The 12,683-nt window shown below is 49.9% G+C and overlaps 4 protein-coding genes across 4 annotated transcripts; 2 read left to right on the forward strand and 2 right to left on the reverse strand.

Moving 5' to 3' along the window:
* Nucleotides 1–237: 237 nt before the first annotated feature.
* N7482_005632 (uncharacterized protein) lies at nucleotides 238–1,640 on the reverse strand (the record flags this gene model as incomplete). The annotated part of the gene is made up of 3 exons (XM_056687757.1): nucleotides 238–765; nucleotides 819–1,331; nucleotides 1,386–1,640. The coding sequence occupies 3 exons, from the start codon at nucleotides 1,638–1,640 to the stop codon at nucleotides 238–240; spliced, it is 1,296 nt and encodes a 431-aa protein (XP_056543312.1).
* A 2,126-nt stretch (nucleotides 1,641–3,766) lies between these two features.
* gprI (putative cAMP receptor (Car4)) lies at nucleotides 3,767–5,021 on the forward strand (the record flags this gene model as incomplete). The annotated part of the gene is made up of 4 exons (XM_056687758.1): nucleotides 3,767–4,023; nucleotides 4,094–4,295; nucleotides 4,355–4,918; nucleotides 4,956–5,021. 4 exons carry the CDS (start codon nucleotides 3,767–3,769, stop codon nucleotides 5,019–5,021), a joined length of 1,089 nt encoding a protein of 362 aa, XP_056543313.1.
* A 1,966-nt stretch (nucleotides 5,022–6,987) lies between these two features.
* On the forward strand, nucleotides 6,988–8,662 carry N7482_005634 (sugar porter family MFS transporter; the record flags this gene model as incomplete). The annotated part of the gene is made up of 3 exons (XM_056687759.1): nucleotides 6,988–7,051; nucleotides 7,113–8,013; nucleotides 8,077–8,662. 3 exons carry the CDS (start codon nucleotides 6,988–6,990, stop codon nucleotides 8,660–8,662), a joined length of 1,551 nt encoding a protein of 516 aa, XP_056543314.1.
* A 1,552-nt stretch (nucleotides 8,663–10,214) lies between these two features.
* On the reverse strand, nucleotides 10,215–12,471 carry N7482_005635 (ankyrin repeat domain-containing protein; the record flags this gene model as incomplete). Its single annotated transcript, XM_056687760.1, has 4 exons — nucleotides 10,215–11,387; nucleotides 11,425–11,589; nucleotides 11,756–11,930; nucleotides 11,978–12,471. 4 exons carry the CDS (start codon nucleotides 12,469–12,471, stop codon nucleotides 10,215–10,217), a joined length of 2,007 nt encoding a protein of 668 aa, XP_056543315.1.
* Nucleotides 12,472–12,683: the final 212 nt, after the last annotated feature.

Consider the following 12,683-nt stretch of genomic DNA (forward strand, 5'->3'; position numbering starts at 1 on the left):
TATCACGATCAAGCTTTATCTGCTGGTCCATGGCTGCAGGTGGGAATGGTCTAGTTTAAGGTCTATGGTAGCCTGATAATAAGGCGACTTTGTAAAATTAGTTATGAAATTACGACGAAGCGTTGTGATTGAAGGAAACCATTGGTTCAAAGTTTGCAGCAAAGGTCTTATTCAATTTGTATTAAATCACGAAACAAGATATATGGTAAACCCCCTCCTCTGGAATATAGGAGAGGCCTAGTCCTCCAAGCTAAGCTCAATGATTGACAACACGCTTCCAGCGGACTGCCCAACCTCTTTCACCACCAGCCGCTTATCAACCCGACTAAAGATAGCCTTCCAACCCTCTATGTGCCTTTCAGGGTTATTGAATACCTGCAGCATATTCAAATCTCGCACACGTAGTAGGCGCTCTTTGGATGCTGGCATGGTCCCTGGATCTGGAAGCACGACGTCCATGATGAGAATGCATGCCCCCGGTTTGAGAATTTTCACCAAGTGCGTCAAAATGCGCACTGAGTCATCATCCGACCAGTTATGCATCACCATTCGAAAGAAGTAGACGTCAGCATCTTGTACTGGCTGTGGGTCGAAGAAGCTATGCGCTTTGTAAGAAACACGGGTGCGGAGGCTCTGAGCATCCTCCTGAGATGCAAGATATTTAGGCCCCCCGGCTATCACCTCTGGCAAATCCTCGACAATGAATGTCAGGTCAGGGAATTTCCGGGCCAACGCAATAGAAGCATGGCCAGTTGAGCCACCCAGCTACTGGTGTAAGCATGTTAACACAAAGTGCAAAGAAATTTAGCTGTACTCACGTCAACCACCAGTGCTTGTCCCAATTTATCCCAATTCCAGCCATTCACAAGATGATTGAGGTGTACATCTTGACCGCTTGTCATTGCACGCATAAACCCAGAAAATTGACGATGTCTCTCAGAGTTCTCACCGATATACTTGAAGAAAGGCAGGTCAGTTGAACAGGCGATATTAAACGCTGTATGACATGTATCAACAAGATCCGGCCACTTTCTGTCTGCGTCAACCATAAAAAATGCGCAGAGAGCGCCGGCATCCATTGAAAAGCTAGCCCAGTCGTGGAAAGAGGGATTTGTTTGTAACAGCGCTGATCTGGCTGAATGAGCGAGATTATTTGGCGACTCTTCGACGAACAACCCGTTAGTTATCGCCATACGCACGACGCTTTTCAGTTTGACTTCGGAGACCTTGGCTTGAGCAGCAAGATCGGCGTAACCTATAGCCCCTTGTAACGGAACCAGACTGAAGATGCCATATTGGCAAAGCCAACGCAAGCAGCCAATATCCTGGTACTGAAATTTGATATTTTAGCGTTGGAGATATTCAAAGGCAGGAGATTAACAAACATCTGTCTGTAGGTATGAGAGGTACTCGCTGGGGCCAGCGGCCAGTTGTAGGAGACTTTGAGCTTGGTCAAGAATGCGGTACCGGGCCAGATGTGCGCTGGAGGGAGCATCGTCAGGCAAAGTAAAAATAGGCGTGTCACGATCAGTCGAGGGCAATGGGTGTCCAGCAGACACAAGATAATCTGTTAATATGTTGACATCATTGATGAGAGACTGGGTCACTTGATCCAGGGTGAGGGAGCCAGAGGGGTCCATTTGAAAATTTGAATCAAGTAAGGGGACTGTGATCAGTTGTCAACAGAAATAAGTTTTTCAATGCTAGCTGATTGTAATGAAGCCCAAGTACTCAGAGTCAATTATATCTATAAACCCCAAATTGTAAACGCACCTGGACCGTCCGTTGGTCGGGGTCCAACGGACTCCGACAGATAAGATTCGTAGTCGATACAGAAATTTAGGGTCGGCCATCCCAAGTGCTCTAAATCATGTGTTGCTAACGAATTTGTACTAAGTGGATGTCAGACACTCCCTCTCACCTACTCTTTGACCCTGCTGCCCTTGGTGTAAGCGACGAAGCACACCTCACATCACTGCGCAAGAACCGAAACGAGGATTAAACAATGGAATATTTTGAGCTGGTCACAAACCTGGAATCCTTCAGAACCCCTTCGGTCCCATCAGACCTCGCTGATATCGGCAATTCCCTTGTTTGAATTGGCAGCTCCTCAACTTGGACCTGGAACAACTGAGCTCCACCTACTCTAGTTCTGGTCAAAAACATAAGAAAGAAGCGAGATTAATGATCTGGCATATTGTTGGGGTTGAAGCAACGTCGTTAAATTATTTCTCGTTCTCGCCCTGCCATAGAGCTGGTGACTTCAAACTTTGAAGGTATTTTGAAGCGCGTATTGCACATAAGCTCGGACTCAGGCGGACCCCGAGCACTTCGGCCCTTCGGCTTTGAAGGCGCCTAACTATGCGACGGCAACAAGCGTTGGCTCGGCACTGTTACGTATCCTCTGCTCTACGATGCAATGGCATCAACTGTACTGGTTTATTTCGAATAAAGGTGACTCCTACCACCCACTCAACTGGCCCTTCGGGAAGTAGGTCATAGCAACCTGGTCTCACCACCTGCTGAATTAACATTCCATGGTCTGTCTACTCGGTGAGGCATCTGCAGATAGCGGGGCTTTCTAATAGCACCATCCCAGTCACAGCTTCAGTTATCGGTCTTATTATTTGGGGAAGCGATGTTCATGATCTGGGCGGCTTTGAGCGAAGTATAAGGTCGAAAAGGGTGGTGATTGTGGTAATTCTTTGATAACAATGACTAGTTGATGTTGTGATTTGGGATGAAGTTATGCCCTGGTATTGCTCTCTTACAAACCAGGAAAGCTTCTCTTTGAGGGTAAGAACTGGGTACTTCATGCCAAGGTGAGGTTGACCGCCCAGAGAACCATTGGAGCTGCTCCTAAATATCCTCTAGGACGAGGAACGGCATAATTCTCTAATTGCTGCAAAATACCTTATACGTCCATTTCAGGTACTGGGGAAACCGATATGCTTGGTGATGAGCATCTATGCTCCCACTGTGTATCGTAAGTGTATGATGTCTCGATACGTGCATTATTCCTCAGAACTCACGTTCATGTTCTTTATCCCAACTTCGAGAGCTTTGCAATTGAGTTTCAAGAGATTCGTGGCTAGGATCGGTAGTTGCCAATATCCCATTCATCACCCCCTTTGGGCCTTCTTTTTTGCGGCAGTGGTCGATATTCTCCAGAAAGAATACTACTTTGAACAGCGTAACTCTAACAACAATCATATGTTCTGGAAGCATTACTACCTCTGATGAAGTCTGGCCCCAAGAATCAGTGGTGTCGCGCCTTTCCCATCTGTTGAACGATTTATGGGATTCAGGGCTGATGTGATCAATCACCCCCAGACGAGAATGGGTGAATGGCAACCATATTCTTCCCGTAAGAGTCCGATCCATATAGGTAGACTAACATAGAGACATCAACCAATTCTGTCGCCTCCTGTGCTGAATCATGAATCATGCGCGGTCGGCGCCAAATACGAGGCGTGTGGGCGACTGATTGGACCAACCAATTGCGCGATCGAGCTTCTGCGTCCAGCTCGCGTCGCGAAGGCGACCTTCACGTAATCACGCCATTGGGGCCAAACTGTTGTCATAATGCACGGGACAACTGTGATATGTGATTAGAGACGAAAAAAAACCCAGTCGCGTGCCGTTGATATATCGTTCACTCCTCGATGGACTCTTGTCGCTCTTAGATGCCGATGGATCTCTTGCTCGATCTGTGGTCCGCTGCCTACTACATTTGAGGTTCCTTCCGGGGGGCAGGACCTCCGAAATGACGCTCTCGAAGGAACAACTCAATATGATAGGTATCGCAGGTCGAATATCCTCGACACTATCCATATTGGGCTCATTTATAATCATCGGAGCATTTTGTTTTTCGCGGTACTTTAGAAGCCCTATCCATCGGATTATCTTCTTCAACTCCTTTTACAATTTGATAGACTCGGCTGGAACAATGATATCTGTAGCAGGGCCTGCTGCAGGTGATACGTCGTCTTTATGTCAATTTCAAGGATTCACACTCCAAATGTATGCCTTCGATCGGGAGACCTTTTTGCACCAAGCCCGAAATTGGACAGGGCTGACCGTACCACTGCAGGTTTCCTCTTGCAGATGTTTTATGGACCTTTGCAATGAGCTTCGACACATATTTGGTCGTCTTTCACCACTTTGACGCACATTCTTTACAAAAGCTTGAACTTAAATATGTTGCGGTGATTTCGGCGTTGACTGGCATACCCGCTGTTGTCTTTCTCTTCATCCGAACACCTGATAAAGGCCCCATTTACGGCGGCGAGACTGTGAGCTAATGAGTTTACCCTCAAGTATCTTGTACGGACAAATTGACTGATTTTCTCAGATCTGGTGTTCTATATCCCCTCACTGGATGCTCATCCGCCTGATACTCTACTATATGCCTGTATGGTATGTACATCTTACATCGGCCCTAGTTTCCCGATTTCTCACCTTCACTCAGTCTCGTAGGATTGTCATCGCTGTTGTGATGATTATTTACGGTCTTATTGGCATCGAGATCTTTAGGCTACGGGACGAATTCAAGTTGACCGAAGACGATCATATTGCTCTGGCGTCCGCCTCTACTAGCCGCCTTATTGATCATACTGACAGCTCCGTCACAACAATAGTCGAATCCAACATCAATAACAAACCTGCACTCATCTCCGAATCACAGATTACAAGCCAATTATCGATGGAGCGAATTCCCACTCCTCGACAGTCTCCAAGACATTTTCGTACTGCCAACCTCGATCCGCCAACCCAGCGGCGCATATCATTCAAACAGTATATCCTGATGCCGACATTATTCTTTCTGGCTCTATTGACAACATGGGTCACGCCAACGATCAATCGCGTCTCTTTGTTCATCCATCCCGATCATCAATCGTATTCGCTTCTGTTGGCCGTGAGTGCGTTAGGTCGTTGCGTGGGTTCTGGAATAGTATCATCTTTATTACAATGGGTATGAAAGGCTGGAAGAGACAGGCGATGGCAAAAAGACGTGTTGATAGAAGGGTAAGCCAGATCGAACTATGAGCCTGTGGTTGTTGAAGTGGGTACTGACTACATATGACAGACGAAGTGGTTGGGAGGAGGGGGGGGGGGAAGTTCGATAAATAATTATGCATACTTATGATTTACAATGACAGTTTATACTGAAAATCCCAAATCCAGGGACGACCGGGAATTGCAGACAAGTGGCCTGTTGCCTGGACGAATCAAACTGAGTGCAGCTGACTGAGGAAAAATTGACTTAGCGCGTTCTAGATGGCCACGCGTTTCCAAAGCCCCTTAGTTTGGTGTCTGAAAGTGTGGTACTGCACCAACGTGGCTCAGATCCATAACAAAATTAGGGTGATCCACCAGTAAAACCGTTAGTAGTTTAGATTGAAAGTCAAGAAGAAATGGATCAATGGGAGTGACCGTACGAATGATTTGCCCGACCCATGGCGCGACTAGCATAGCCAGGAAGCAATGGTGCAACCAAAGAGATAACAGTTGCTTGTATTTGAGTCAAAATCTAGGTTTTCGTTGAACTCCCCCTGTCACGTGGTATCGTGGGTCTTGTTTAATTGCAACACCGAGACCAAGGTACAGTAGATGCTGCCAGTGGCAAACTCTCTAGGGTAGGTCCTTCAGCACGGAATTCTTGCGGGGCAGAACGGCGAGCTGGTGAGCTCATCCTCGCACCACGAATGCCGCGACCTGATGCACATGACTTCGGCGACGAGTTCGGGCCCGTCCGGTTCCGCCGACTATCCCCTCCGATGTCCGGATCCCTCACCGAATCAGGCCAAAAGCCGAGGTGACATGTCCTCGACGATCCCGACCCCAACGGCAACAGGGGCGTATGCACTCCGCTTCACTCAGAGCTCATTTCGAGCCGGAAGATGACCGAAGCTGTGGAGTGCAGCTAGGATTTTCATCCCACGGTCCTCCACTTTTTTGCTGGGGCCCTCCTGGGGATTGGGCCCTGGGGGGTGGCGGTTATCTGGGCCGCATGCTTGGCGGTGGAAATGACGAGACAAGACCGAATAAGCCTTCGCAATTCGCCTCCTGCCAAGTCATTGAGATATGTCCGATAGGTTGTCCGACCCGGGGAGAGGCGCCATCAAGAGAAATAACGTCCGACGACAACCGACAACCCCTCTCTGCCACATTGACTGACGCTGGCCGTCCGATCTGGCACCGAAACAGAGTGTTCAACCCGGCGCCGGTCCCGCACTTTGCCCCTGGCCCGACCCGATTTTGGCCAGCTCCGGCCCGAAGGGCCAATAAGATCGGCCCGAAAGAGTGTTGATCCACGCGCGCCTCCCGACTAAGACGCTTTTAAGTTTTTCCCCGTAACAACGGAGAATGAGTTCCTTCTACCACAAACCCCACGATCCAGGGTACTTGAAAAAGACCGCTTAATCCGTGCTCGGTGAACGTTAGCGAGTCCTGCTTGGAGCTATGGAGCTAGCGAGGCTGAACAGAGCAGAACCGCCGGCGATACTTCGGTAGCCCTAGCCTGCACCGCAGCAAGGAAAGGAGTCCGTCCTCCTTCCAATCTACCGGAGTTGAATAGAGCCCTTCCTGTATTCCGCCCCCGGTCCTCGACCCGTGCCCCTTCCCCCATCCTCGGACAGTTTCGGATGCAGAGGTCGGGGTATGTGCAACCGGGGCCAACCAACCCCAGGCTGGCCCACTTCGATGATGGGGTCGGCGCGACGACCAAGTCACAGAAGGCGAAGCAAATCCTGTGACCCGGAGAGGGCAGATGTACCCACCCCGTGGGTAAACATACAGTCCACACCCAAAAGAAAAACCAAAATTATCATGCGGGGTCTCCACAGCCCTTACTGGAGGAGGGTTTACAAGCCGAGGGCAGACAGATATAAAACGAGATCCGCTCCTCCCTCCGTGGCTTCTCCAGAGTGAATTTTTCTCCTCTCCTCCTTTCCCGGCCCACCCTGTCTCTTCCATCCGATCAAAATGGTCGCACTCTTTCGAGGAAAAGCCCTGGGGATAGCGCAGGCGCTTCTCATTGTGGCTCCCGGTAGGTTAGCCTTGTTCGTTGCTCGACATGTCCATATTCTGACTCGTCCTTTCTTTCTCAGCTTTTATTATATTCGGTTATAACCAATCGGGACTTGGCCCTCTCGCGACTCTGCAGAGCTGGGTCAAGGTCTTCCCGGAGATTGACACAATCAACACAAAGGGCAGCCAGCTCACCAGGAACAACACACGCAAAGGTGCGGTGATTGCATCGATGCAGCTTGGTGCGCTGTTCGGGGCTTTGTCGTGTACAGCGATGAGTGATCGACTGGGTCGTCGCAAGACCATTTTCCTCGGTGCGATCCTTACAATCATTGGCCAATTGCTCCAGACCTCTGCCTACGGCATTGCCCAGTTTGTTGTGGGCCGTGTTATTCTCGGTCTTGGTGTTGGTCAATTCAGTGTTGCTGTCCCTGTCTGGCAGTCGGAGTGCACATCTGCCAAACATCGTGGGCAGCATGTCATTGTTGACGGTATTTGCATCTGCTTGGGTTATGCCCTGTGCAACTGGATCGACTTTGGTTTCAGCAAAGTCAGCGGCTCGCTGCAATGGCGGATGCCACTGATGATCTCCTTCTTCTTCTCGCTCATCGTTTTGGTCTCGGTCTTCCTGCTTCCCGAATCTCCTCGATGGCTGGTCCGCGTTGGCCGTATCGAAGAGGCTACCGAGAGTCTTGCTGCCTATAGGGGCGTACCCGATGACGACGAATCAGTCCGTGCTGAAATTTCCGGAATCGAGGCTTCGTTGGAAGCCTCAGATGATAGCGCCTCCTTGCTTGACATCTTTAACTTGAAGAAGCCTGATGAAGATCGCCTGCTGTACCGTTTCTGCTTGTGCGTTGCACTGCAGTTCTTCCAGCAGATGTGTGGAGGCAACTTGATTTCGACATATATTTCGACCATCTTCCAAGAAAACCTCAATATGTCCAGTGATATGGCTCGTATTCTTTCGAGTTGTGCGATGTGAGTCTCCCTAACGGACCTCAATTCTGTCTATTCAGGACACTGCTGATACTCTGCCCTTAGGACATGGAAATTCATGTGCTCCTTCATCGCGTTCTTCGCCATCGACAGACTTGGCCGCCGCAAGATCTTCATGATCAGCGGCACCGGCATGGCCGTCTGTATGACGGTTCTGGCGATTACTAATAGCTTCGAGGGTAACCACTCCGCGTCAATCGCCTCGGCATTCTTCATGTTCCTCTTCAACTCATTTTATCCTATCGGATTCCTCGGTGGCAACTTCCTCTACTGTACTGAGGTCGCTCCCATGCGTCTGCGAGTCGCGATGTCTGCCATCTCGACTGCCAATCACTGGCTGTGGAACTTCGTGGTCATCATGATCACACCAGTTGCACTGGATACTATCGGCTATAAGTACTACATTATCTACGCCGTTATATCTGCGTGCATCCCTGTTGCGGTCTATTTCTTCTACCCCGAGACCATGAACCGCAACCTTGAGGCGCTGAACCATGTGTTCCGTGATGCCGAAACCCCCTGGCAGATCGTGAACATTGCTCGCCATCTACCTCAAGGCGAGGGTGCTGAGGTAGAGGTGTGGAAGCGCGGAGATGAAAAGGGCTCGATTGAGCAGCAGGAGCACGCTTAGAACATGTAATTAGTGAATCTTGTATAGGAATGTTTATTATGACGACAATGATGATCCAAGGTGGTGAACTCCCAGTTACAATATAGAAGGAATGAAAGTAAGTCACCTTTAAACTCATTGACATAGTAAAACTAGAACAAAATGTGAAAGTATGTCGCCAAGCAAATGAAAAATAGAGTGGATTCTCTTGGCGAGACAAAAATCTCAGCACGCGCTACCGGAGCTCTTCGGCTAGGAAACGCCACGGGCGTTTTTGCAGGCTCCTTGCATGGATGAGATCCAGAGAAATATCCCTCCAAAATCAGCCTGCACACACCACTTATGGATCCCCGTTCTGGGCATGCAGGGCCACCCACAAATAGAGCCCAGAAGACAAGATCAGGCGCAATCGTTTCAATCACTATGAGGCTTCGTTCGAGGCATCGCCGAAGAATTGAAGTGATATACTCTATACATGGCTTTGCTTCAAGTTTCTAGATTCTCACCACACAAATAGTCAAGACGGAGACCCGAATTGTGTTACAAGGGGTTAGGGGATAATCATAATGCAGTGAGTAAAAGCCTCTTTGGCCCGGCAGAGGGTCTAGTTCCTCGGCCGGGAGTTATCATCTTCATACTCCACCACAGGAAGTCCACTGGGCGCTGAGAGGCGCGCTTCCCAGCATTCTGCGACATCCCGAGGGTGCGGTGGGGGGGGGGGGGGGGGGGGGTGGTACGAGCGTGTCGGTATAAAATAGAGTAAATTGGCCTTGGCGTTTTCTAGCGGAGCAAAAATCGATCAAGTGCAGTTTTTTGTGTCCTCGGTAGTAGACTGTCATCTCCTGAGGGGCCTGCTCGGCCCCCAAGCGTGTCGCACTCTGCAAGATACACCGCTTCACCGTGCTCGATCTATCCCCTTGCAGGAATTGCTATTCCGTGCTACATCCCACATCGTGCCTAACTCACTGTAGGCGGATGCAAATGATTTTAATTTCTTCCTCTATTAGGAGTAAATCGATCGACCCTTCTCTAGAATTAGCAAACGGATTCTATGGTCCGTGGAGTCAGCCTAAATCTCAGGTCTACCATGAAGATTGGTAGAGAAGATGATACCTTCGGGAGTCGGGCTTGCTCTTGCCGCCCACCGAACATTATACCGATCCGGTGTTGGCCGTGGAATGCAGGATTAGCCCCATGCCGGCCAGTTAGAAATTGATCAACCGGCGACAGTCTATCAACCAGATGACTTTATGGCGAATTCTTTTGGTTTAGTTATCCATTTAGCCCTTTCGATCACTAGTGACTCGCTTTTAATGTCCTTCGTTGCAGTTATTATATTGCTCCCGTGCACAAATTGTTATATAGATGCAGACTAGTTCACCGGGGCTAGCGTCCGCGTAGTTCCCAGAATTATGAAAACATGAGCCTATTGCTGTGAAATGGATGCCAGCCAGTGACATTGCTGACGAGAGAATGCTGTAGTGTTCATTTGTATATCATGTTTTCTATTGTATGTCACATTCTCTTAAGCACAAATATCAAGTCTTGAGGCCCCATTCACTCAGCATATACTCTAAAAATGGGCACGTCGAAAGCGCTGCAAAATTTGAACTCCTCTCCGATATTTCCCTTCCGCTGCTCTAGCCTCTGCCTTGAAAAGCTCCTGGTACACCTTGCCTCGTGGGATTTCCCTGAAATTGACGTCAATCCATTCGAGTATGACCTCAAGAACTTCGACATGGCGGTCTCCACCAGGACCCACGGCACATATCAAAAAAGACTCTCCATTTACATCTTGAAGAAGGGGATCGGCGCCATTTTCTAGAAGCAGCTTCAGCTGAGCGGTGTTATGGAGTGCTTCCCAAAGACAGGTTTGCTGCTGAGCGACATCTCGAACGTTGATGTCCACGCCGTTTCTTAGCAGTATATCAAGTATCGTCTCAGCAGGGTTGTCGGGATTTTTCATGCCGGACGCCTTGTAGATTTGCTTCGGATGCCAATTTCGAGGGATGGTGAATCCTTGGTCTAGATAAAATTTGGCGACAGGGCCATCCTCCCGTCGAATTGCTCGACGCAATGCCCACTTTGCTTCTTCTTCACCCACGGCTTCTAGATCAAGCCCGTTTTGGATAAGAAAATCCAGCGTCGCCATACCCCCCATAGTTCCAGAAAGCAGAATTGATCTTCCCCTAGTCTTTTGAATCGAGGGTGGGAGTGCTAGTGGAAATCCGTGATTGAGCAGCATTTGGACCAGTTCGAGACGCCCCGACTCCAGCACATATTCGATTAGAGACTTTTCTTCTTGGATGGCATCAGTTGGACTGGCCCCGTGTTCCAGTAGGAGGTTGAAGCATTCATCATCCTTGCATGCTAGGAACAAAAGCATGTGGTACCAGCAATATAATCGGTGACCGACAGAGTATGCTTCAAGCAGGATCTTGACGACTCGTGAATGTTTATTCTGGATTGCGAGGGTCAGAGGCTTTTCATAAGATGAATCCTCACCCACGCCGCGTTCTAAAAATTTCTTCACCACCGAGTCGTGCCCTGCTTCAGCGGCCCATTCTAGTGGCGCTTGAGACCCTATTTCTCCATAGAGAACTTCTTCTATCCATTCATATTCATCATCTGAATCAAGATCTTGGTCGAGCAGCTGTTGAACGAATTCATCTTTACCCGATGCAGCGGCAATATTCAAGAGCATCGTTTGATTTTCGCGTCCGGTCAGGAGCAGGTCGAGGTTGACCTGCGATCAGGTTTGTCATAGCTATCCTATCTCCAACCGTTGCTGTCATTGCCGAGAAGATAGGAAGCTGTCTTTGACCAGGCGCGGGGTCCACGTTGGCCCCATACTCCAGCAACAAGCGAACAATATCGATATGACCTCGAGAGGCTGCGATCTCAAGAGGCAAGCCCTCACGGTCGACCGACAGATTTGGATTTGCTCCCTGTTTAAGCAAGGATTCAGCAGCTAGCGTCTGTCCTTGCATTGCCGCAGTACACAACGCCGTAAAATCATCCTCGCTGCGTCCACCGGGTTGGCGAAAAGCATAGTGAACGGGATATCCCCTGGCATCAGGAGTAGTGCGGTAGAAGCCTGAAAGCTGCGCGTACTTGTTGATGACGCAGGGCAACGTCATGTGTAAGCTTATGGAGCCGCATGCGTCGGCTGATGGCATCAATCAGGGCGGGGGAAGCCAAGACCGGCCAATTGCTAGCCTGTCTAGCGCATTCGATGCCGACCTCTTCCTCGGTGAGCTCGACGAGGTCCCAGTCAAAGTGGGAGAGGCTAGGATCAGTCAGGTCCGTCAGCGGGTCGAGGAGCAGGTCGTGTACCGCAGGGTCATCGAGGAGCCGTGTGTACGGGTGCGGTGGTGCGGACGGGGCCGGTTGCGTGGACGAACCCGGTTCCGCCAGCCGTTGGCGTTTAGCGGGCGGCTCAGGGGGCTGAGGCGCGGGGGCCTGAGGGGGCGGCGGTGCAGGGGTAATGGGGGCCACTGCGGGGGCCCCGGGTCACAGCCCATCTCCTCGACGAGGTATTTTATCATCTCGACATGTCCATTTGCCGCAGCAGTCGATAGCAGATCCCCGTTCTCCCCAGGATGAAATTGATCAGCCCCATGTGCAACCATGACCTGCACGACGGCTGTGTTTCCCCCACTCACAGCGACACGTAAGTGATGGGGTGTAAGACACGGGTCACCAGAGTGCTCTACATCCGAGTCCGGAGCGATGCCAAGCTGAATGAGACGTTCAAGCATCTGGTGGTGTCCAGCGTATATGGCTCCCCAGATAGCGTCCCCGGTGATGTCTTTTCGCGCATAATCCATAGCTCCAGCGTCTAGACAAGTGGTAAGGGCATCATGATTGCCCTGCTTGACAGCCCAGAGGATTTACCAAAGGGCGCAGGCTATTAGATACCAAGCCTGGCATCCTACGTCACGGATATCCTATGCGAATTGATGCTTAAGAAATCTAACGGCAGAAGAAGTTATCTGGTTGATTCTGCCAGTAGTCATATGCTTGTCTCAAAGAAATGACA

This window comes from Penicillium canariense, assembly GCF_028826845.1.
Source record: "Penicillium canariense strain IBT 26290 chromosome Unknown utg000003l_segment0_segment0, whole genome shotgun sequence".
In the NCBI taxonomy this organism is placed as follows: Eukaryota; Fungi; Ascomycota; class Eurotiomycetes; order Eurotiales; family Aspergillaceae; genus Penicillium; species Penicillium canariense.